This window comes from Anneissia japonica, unplaced genomic scaffold (genome assembly GCF_011630105.1).
Source record: "Anneissia japonica isolate Jap-2015-1 unplaced genomic scaffold, ASM1163010v1 scaffold560_len657749_cov147, whole genome shotgun sequence".
In the NCBI taxonomy this organism is placed as follows: domain Eukaryota; kingdom Metazoa; phylum Echinodermata; class Crinoidea; order Comatulida; family Comatulidae; genus Anneissia; species Anneissia japonica.
In genome coordinates, this window is record NW_022754288.1 from 290,096 (window position 1) to 299,245 (window position 9,150).

At 38.8% G+C, this 9,150-nt stretch overlaps 1 protein-coding gene across 2 annotated transcripts in view; it reads right to left on the reverse strand.

Annotated features, from left to right (window-relative positions):
• LOC117123175 (solute carrier organic anion transporter family member 5A1-like) overlaps window positions 1-9,150 on the reverse strand; it is an 18,481-nt gene that overhangs the window by 8,259 nt on the left and 1,072 nt on the right. Inside the window, exons 2-4 of one of the 2 annotated variants that reach the window (XM_033269026.1) lie at window positions 6,869-8,061; window positions 3,420-3,719; window positions 2,434-2,598 (exon numbers count right to left, since the gene is read on the reverse strand). In XM_033269026.1, the coding sequence (XP_033124917.1) occupies window positions 2,434-2,598; window positions 3,420-3,719; window positions 6,869-7,547 (1,144 nt within the window). In that variant the 5' untranslated portion in view covers window positions 7,548-8,061. The remainder of the gene's footprint in view (window positions 1-2,433; window positions 2,599-3,419; window positions 3,720-6,868; window positions 8,062-9,150) is intronic. The other variant, XM_033269027.1, reaches the window with a different exon arrangement.

Below are 9,150 nucleotides of genomic sequence, written 5' to 3' on the forward strand. Positions count from 1 at the left end.
TCGTTCAAAATGTCTCGGGGGAAAAAAAAAAAAAAATATGTGTCAATTTAGGGGTTTCAGATGCTTATTTAATCGATTTTAAATTATCATGGTTTTTCTCCTCGATGGGTTTTATTCTTTTTGGTACCCCTCCCCTCCCCTCCCCCGGTAGCGCCGCCACTGTCTATAGACGTTTGTTAAAATTCGGCCCCAAACATGGCGGGGTATGTAGGGTTTGGTGTGTACCCGGCCCAAATTGTAAGGCAACCAAACTCAAAAACCGGATACGCCCCATGCAGCCTGATAAATAAGTACAAATCATTAAATCTACGTTGTGGGACAATATGTATTCTATAATAATATTATGAATTAGAATGTATTTTACGTCATAATGTTATTCCAAAAAACCGCTCGTCATAATGTTATTCCAAAAAACCGCTTGTGGTACAATAATAAACATGTTCGAGTTCACCGATTAATATTCAGATTACGCCCTCTTTGTTGAAATGTTCGCTGCTTGATAAATTTCATCAAAAAGTGCGTCTGGTGACTGGCCTACTGTATATAATATATATCTGTACTTCCGTTACGGTAATTCAGTATAAGCATGTGACAATTGGATATGGCGATTCAGCAGGAAACAAAATACACACTATAACAACTGTGAATATGTACGATATAACTGAATGTAGACTGAATTACCAACAGTTGACTTGCTGCTGGTAATGTTATTTCAATAGCCATCAACATTACAACTATAGTGTAATATTTGACAAGATTTGTACGCAATAATCGTTAACAAGAACGACGAAATCACGTAGTTTAAATATAACTTTATAAGCGATACTTTCACTTCATAAAATCACTTGCAATATAGGCAAATTTCATAAAATCTATAGGCTTGTGGTTACAAAGACAATGTCATTATGTCAATGTCACAGTGTAATCGAATTGTGTATTTCTTTATTCTTTATCAATCGCATTTGTGTTGTGTTTCTTTTGATATGGACATTGTCTGAAATTAAAAGAAACTGAAATTGAATTACCATCATCATCATAATCACCGCCATTATTTTCATCAATGTCGCCATCACCATTATCATTACTACCATTACCACTACCATCATTACCGTCACCATCCTCACCATTAAAATCATCACGACCACCAGCACATTATCATCACCACCACCACCACATTCATTATCATCAAAATCTTTATCACCATTATACTATTACCATCAGTACCATCGTCATCATAATCATCGTCGTCACATCACTTCCATTTTCATCATCAGCGTCATCATGACCTCGTTGTCATCCTCATCATTATAAAAATCCGTTTATATATTCACTACCGTTCAATCGGCGTGATGACAACAACATCGAGAACAACAAAAACAACACCATAACTAACAACAGCAACAACAATAGGCATCACACTATAATTTTAATTATCACATTACTAGATGAAAATCGTTCAACAATTACAGGTTACACCATTACTATTATTTTAAATATGGCATTACTGTTACCATTATGTTTACTTTAGGCATAGGCCTACCATTTAACCATCACCACTAATAATTTTATGTTATCACCATAGTCATCATTGTAAACTTTACAAGAACATTTGTGAGAAAATATGTGGACATAATCGTTAACGTAATATTGACGTGTTTCTTTTCTTCTTTTTTTATGTTTAAATCAATACTGAGTCACATTGGAATCTAATTGCAGAATGTAAAGCATCCAGAGAGATAATGTATTCAAACTGCCGATGAGTAATAACTATATGTTCGCGCTTAGCTGTGCAGGCACTGACGACAGCAACTGGCGGCTCGCTCAGCGGTTGCGTTCCAAGCTTTCAACCTCACTTTCTGTTCTTTGGCATTTTTAATCTACGCTTGTCTCTATCAATCGACAAATTATGTCGGCGCGACTTACGAATCCGAGCGAAATGCAATGGGTACAACAGAAACACGCTTTATGAAGACTGATGCAACATTTTATGACGGGGATCCGAACAACCGAACAAAGGGGCCGCAAGAGGCTCGTCCAGGGTCCCGGAATAAAATCCCAGGTGGGGTTCATGAGGATGGCCCAAACTGTGCTTTCAAACGAAAATTTTATGGATTGGCAATTACATTATATACATTTATTAGCCTATTATCAAACCCATTGGTTGTAATGTACAGAATGTAATGATGATAAGATGATAAATAATACCTATTAGGCCTACATACATATATTCTGTAATTTTACGCTTGGGATTGATAGAAATACTCCACAATTGCTATCACTTCACTTTTGTCGACAAATGAACGCAGCATGCAAAAATCAAATCATTATACGAGTAAAGACGTACAGAGTGCACTAAAATACTCCAATAATGTTTTATTACACGAGTTGTAAGCCTATCCATATTATTACATATAATGTGTACAAATCACGTACCTGTTAAATATGACGCTTCTGTGTTATTAACTCCGAATTGTGAGATCAGGAATTTCGGGATAAAATAAAGAAACCCGGTAACGATTGATATTTCCAAGCAGGCCACCATGCATATACAGATGTATGTCGGGTTGGTTAGCAGACTTATAAGGGCATCTTTCAAATCTGTCGGTAAAAAAATCATAGGCCTACTAATAAAACGATACGTTATTTATTGCTTTATAATTTAATCACTATTAGGCCTACAAGGTGTTTAAATTCTTCAACCCACTTACATGAGCTCCAATGCATGTTAAGTAGAGAACCGACTTAAGTAACTTGCAATAGGATTTGTAAGAGCAAAATTCAAAGCATTTCGAAGGAATAAAATAATAACACCTTCATATAAGCACACATTATTTATCTTAACACACGTTTCATTTCTAAATATAAATACCGTCGTGGTGTACACAGTATATATAAACAAGAAATACCATTTGAAGTAGGGCCGAAACAAAGTGGCTCCTTCAATTAAGGGAGTATGTCAGTGAGTTCTCTCGGAGATCGTTTGACCACACTGTCCCATCCTCAATGATGACTCCAGAAATTTGCCAACAAGGGATCCGTCATGTCCGACAGCGAGAACCAAGTGACCGACTGGTAGGGTTCATGGGGTGGGGGGAGCTATTATGGCTTAATACTGCTCAAAATTGTGCCTTTAGACAAGAATATAGGGACTGGCAATCACAGTAAGGTTTTGGATAAGTAAATTAATAGTTTTGGCCCGACGACCTTGTAGTGGCGGCGGACTACGGAGGAAGGTGGAGGGGGGGGGGGTTAGGTCTTTCCGAGACGGATTGGAAAATTTCCCTCCATCCTCAACCCCCCCCCCACCATTTTCCCCCCCACCATTTTTTTTTTTTGCTGGTGCCACCACTGCCAATCCTGCCAGCGATCAATTAGCAGCATATAATTTCACCATACTGTACCTACAAATGCTCTCTTACCAGATAAACTTGTACAATTGAATTGCATATTGACAACGTCATCATCTGATATCTCGTCTTCTGTTCTCGCCTGATGCTGCAGACTGCGCGGGAACGCCAGGATCGGTAGTGCCGTCAAAGCCATGATGGTGCCACATATCAGATAGCCTAGCCACCAGGCACCAACCCACTGAGGGTCATCGATGTCGATCGGAAGATCATTGAGATCCACCCTGCCAACATCCACATACACACTAACACACAAGCCGCCGATTAGAAACCCCAAAGCTGGGCCTACAGCAGTCATGCAGTAAACGATAGCTGGTGAAGAGAAAAGTACAGTAAACGCATTTAAGCTACAGCTATAAAACGCAGTGAAAAGAAACAAGCGTCAGAAACGCCTATAAGAACATACTGTAGTACCATGTACAGGGAATTAAATTTAATAAACCTCGAACCGTATTTTTTACTCATTTAATCTACAGCACTGCACAAAAAGCCTATTGTAGGCTACTGTACTGTACATGAATATTTTTACATCTGTTTCTGTAATAGGAGATACCGTTTTACCCGCGGCACGTCCCGTGTTCAAACACATTTCCTCACATTAACCAGGGAGTTGTAAATAACAACTCCCTGCATTAACCAGTTAACTTCTTATAGCTGAGGGCCCTACTAAGTGGTAATTTAAATAAAACTGAGACTCCTACAGTGAGTAATACTAAACCTGTGGTTTGAGTCCATCCATTTTTGTTGAGTATTGACATTAGGCATATAGGCCTATACCAGTATTATATTTCACTTATTATCATTACATATTGATGAATATGATATCGTTGCAGTTTCCATGGGTTTTTTTTTATGGGCCTATGATGACTGACTGGTAAACTATGAAGACACCTCAAATTAATCTGTTGAAGATGATTTCCGATGAGACACAGGTCAAAACAATTTAGTTATTAAAATATAACCACGAGATATTGACATCCCTTTTTTTTTAAACTATTTTTACTGTTTATTTACTAGTATAGGGTCCATTTTGTTTGATTCAAGATGTTAGTGCTTTTCTGTAGGCCCCTATTATATGCATTTTCAGAGCTTCACACATTACCCATTATACTGACTGAAGTGTTTGCTATTTAAGTTTAAGCATTTTATGTTAGAGAGTTGAACGGCTTTTGTTTACACAGCATCTTCGGGGTGATTCGCGAGAACGCTCAAACCTCAAATTTAAGGATACCTGTAGGCAATATCGAGACGGGGGCTTATACACTTTGTTTTTATAACTGTCCTAACAATAAAGTGACATGTTTCATTCCCCCGCCCCACCACACACTCTCACCCTAATGATGCTAGTCAGTTTTAAATATTTTAATGTCATGTTTTTTGTCTTGAAGTTATATAATAATTTAATAGTCGTATTCCTCGGCTCGGCTAGGCACACGGCGTGGTGTTTAAGTCACCGGTGGCGCCAGGTGGCAAGGAATTTCCCTTTCACCAACACTCGAACAGCCTGGACTCCCCGTCGTTCGACACCAGGGCGAGGTTGTCGGACGAAAAATATTAACTTGCCTATCTAAAACGTTATTTTATTATTATATTATTAATATTATGGTCTATAAGCACAATTTTGAGTCATGCTAAGCCAGAAACTCTCACCCCATGAATTTTTATTCCGGTACCCTGATCGAGGCTCAGCTCGAATTTAGCTTCGTCGTTTTCCTATTAAAACAATGGAGAAATAACATATTTTTTTAAATAGGGCCAAATAAGGAGTACTGTAGGCATAAGCCTAGGCCTATAAACTGTAATACACAACGTGTGAGTACGCAATTCGTGTAGACTTTTATATACTGAGTTAGATGCGCTTTAAATTCCTGTGCAAACACGGTTCCAAAGCGGTCATATTTACTGTGTTTTGTTTTCTCAAGCAGTGTTGACAATTCACACATTTACCGAACAATAGGCTTTAGACAACAAGCCATAGATTTTCATTGAAAATTTCAATAACGCCACAGTCCTGACGTCACTAAGCACGACGGATTTTGTCGACTTATTGTTAACAGTTCAGGAACTCGTAACTCCTGATTACCAATAATTACTAGATTCATGAAGACAATAATTATACACAGCCTGATTACCTTTGTCTTCGGTTAGGATTTTCTTTAATATTATCTGCCAAAACATCCTTTTCCTTCCCGACAAAGACTTGATCAACGAATTAAACTGCCGCTTATGACGCTTTCAAAGAATTCAACGTGGCGTACCGTACCGGTACTATGGAAGAGGTTAGGGATTCTTGTAGTAACATCATTAATATCATTATTTTAATAACTATGTACTGTTTGCGCGACGAGCTAATTAACTAACTCGCTCCAATAAAAAATCGCGCTAATTAAAGACCAACAACAATTAAAGACCACCTTCAATATTATTATAGAACACTTTACTGTAATAATATTCTAATTACAGACCAAAACTGCTAAAGACATTAGAAACCCCAATCCCAAAAGTGGTCTTTAATTAGAGGAAGACCTGTATGTTAGATACTACATTTAAATCGTTTATTTTGAACAGGCCCGAGAAAAATGTCTTTTAATTGAAACACATTGTACAAGATCGCTGATGAATCAGATGTTGATTTTACTGGTACAGAATTAATATATATTAGTAGCCTATGTAAACTGTATAGGCCTATGTATATAGGCTAAATATAGTACATCTATGCCTTATATATCAAGTTATTATTATTCATTGCATTTTTCCTCTTGCTGCTTCTGGGTTTTCCCCATGCCTTTAACTCAATTTATACACAAGTATCTCATTCGAGATCCAGCAAGTTGAAAATAATGCACCGAAGCGGGTGTATCTTAGATCTCTGACTTGGTCACGTGCGATAATAGTGTTTTATGAAAATCGTGAGTTAGACACGTTTTAATAGGATGAAAAGAACTCAAATTCTACCGAACGCGTGAATCACCAGAGTTCCTTCGTGGTCATGTTATTGTAACAATATATAATATATATATAGTACACGATATCAAAGGACGCGCTCAATCCATTAAATAATGCTTGTCATTAGAATCGTTTAATTCTTCGTAATGGACTCTCCAACGTGACGCATACTTTTTTATACCTTGTGATATTGTACAGGATATTGTACAAAGCGTTGAATGAAAGCTTGACGAAGGCCATAGATCCCGTGTCCTTTACCAAGGACTCGAAATTATAATCTATAAACGACTCGAAATTATAATCTATACTACAGATAGAGGAAACGGCACATCCGTCGCGGGCACAAACAAAACAAAACCAAAATCGGTTCCGGAACTGATACAGTTAGACTATGATTTAATAATGCTATCAAGTATAAATTACTAGTATTTGTTATGTTTTTAAAGCAAACACATCAATATTATTGTTATTATTTTTGCCGGTATCGGTGTTTTATGCATGTATGGTAATCTCACCTATATAAACAGCAGCATCTTCTTTTTTCACGTTATCGTCAACGTACGTAATCCCGAGGGTGAACAGGGGGGCAGCTGACATCCCCAGCAGCATTTGAGCTAATACAAATACAATAATTAGTTCAGAGTCTGTTCCTTTACCTAAACATCCGTAATAGCCGTCCTTATCAGCATTATTAGGGTCAATCATTCCAGAGTCGGCCCCCGACGAGCTAACGTTACCAGATCCACAGACTGGATGCGCTGAGGTAGAATTTTGTACCCCAGGTAGTTCGTACTTACCACCAAGAAGGTGGGGTAAGGTGAAAATGAAAGCTGAAAATGCCATGAATATGGCCCCACACCCAACCCATTTTGGTCGACTGCTACCTGGACGTCCTCCATAGAAACTTACAAAGGCTACTACAAGTAAATTTCCTATCTCATACCCGCTGACGATCAACCCTGCCTCTGTACTTTTGAGTTGAAATCGTCTCTCGATTGTGACAATAACACTACTTGTATACCCGACGATCATCATACTTTCAGCTAGGGTCAACAAACACATAAAAAACAAGAAACCCCTCGGCGTCGCCCAACGTTGGATAAACTTTGGCCGCCACATTCCGAAACCGCACTTGACTTCTGACGAATCGCCATCGTCATCGGGTACCTGGTTACATACACCTTCCGACGGCATTGCATTGAATGTGACCCTGTGTTCGTTACACACAGAAATGTCTATCTACTACGACTATAAACGGTATATTGCTAGTTTCAATACTAATAGTAGGCCTATGTATAAGTTGCCGTTCCCATCGTACAGTCACCAGTAGCTGTTTTAATAACACGTTATAATCATCCAAATCATTATACATGCAGAATTTACAGGCGTCGGCAAAATTCTCAAATAGGTACAGCATTACATTTATCAGTTTCCCTTCTATTCCGAGTCGATGGATAATAACACCACAATCGGCTCGGTAACGGATATTTGCATGTGAATATATCCACTACACCGTGACAATTCTGCCTACATAATTTATCATCGTAATAATTCTGTACAGGCGGTTGCAACTACTAATGGTCGTTATGGTTCAGTACACTCGTAAATAAACAGCGCCCCCGTAATCGGAAACTGTTGATTTGTCTAGGCCTACGTACTGTACAACACATATTTTGGGACAGACGCACACAGTAGTAGGCCTATAAACCTGTAAGAAACAGAAAATTGTCGATAAGTGCAGATTTTCTATACTGAATTATACATCGTCATTTTTCAATTTTAACATTTAACAACCTTAGGGCGGAGCAACTTTAAATTAAGCTATCATGGGTCGTAAGTGGAGGATACAGTACAGTATATAGAGAGCAGACAGCTAGTTTTATGGCCATACAACTTTAAAACACCGGCTTTCATCAAATTAGTTAATCAAAGTTCTCCCTCCCCCTCCCAGGTTAAATACCTGGATGAGGGAATGTCATGGTTATCATTAATTTAGGGCGGGGTTTTATTTTATTTATTTCGTCAAATAAAAATTAGGCCTACATAGAAACAGCCGTGCAGGACCAGATTGCTCAAAAGTGATCTCAACCCTCACATAGGACATCAGAAGCTGGACCCAGGGCGGATAGGGTTTTTGCCGATGCGCCTCCGGGGAATGGCGCCTTTGTTGAATAGCGAACAATAGCGTAACAGTATGGAAACACGTGCGTTTGTGCGACAACACGTGCTTGAAGGATGGCGGATGGTTGATTTGTGATAGGCCTAGTTGATGCATAGATGGATGGATGGATGGAGGGAGGGAGGGATACATGATTGATATAGTAGGGATGGATGGATGGAGAGATCGACGGATGGATGGGTAGATCTAGAGATCGACGGATGGATGGATCAATTGATGGACGGATAGATTGATGGATGGAGGGATGATTAGTGGATGAATGGATAGTGATGGGTAAATGGATGGATTGATTGATTGACGGATGGATGGATGGATGGATAGATGGATGGCGGATGGGTGAGTGAATGAATGAATGAATGAATGAACGAATGAATGAATGAATAAATGAATGATGGAGGGACAGAGGGAGGGAGGAAGGGGATAAGGGGATGGATGGATGGATGGATGGATGGATAGGATGTATAGACGATGGATGGATAAAGTAGGCCTATGGTTGATATACGGTGGATGAATGGATGTATAAATTGGTGGATGGATGGATGGTGGATGCGTAGATAGAAATTACCGTGTTGGATTCCGACTGGGTTTAGTCTAATTCCAATATTTTAGGTATTTTAG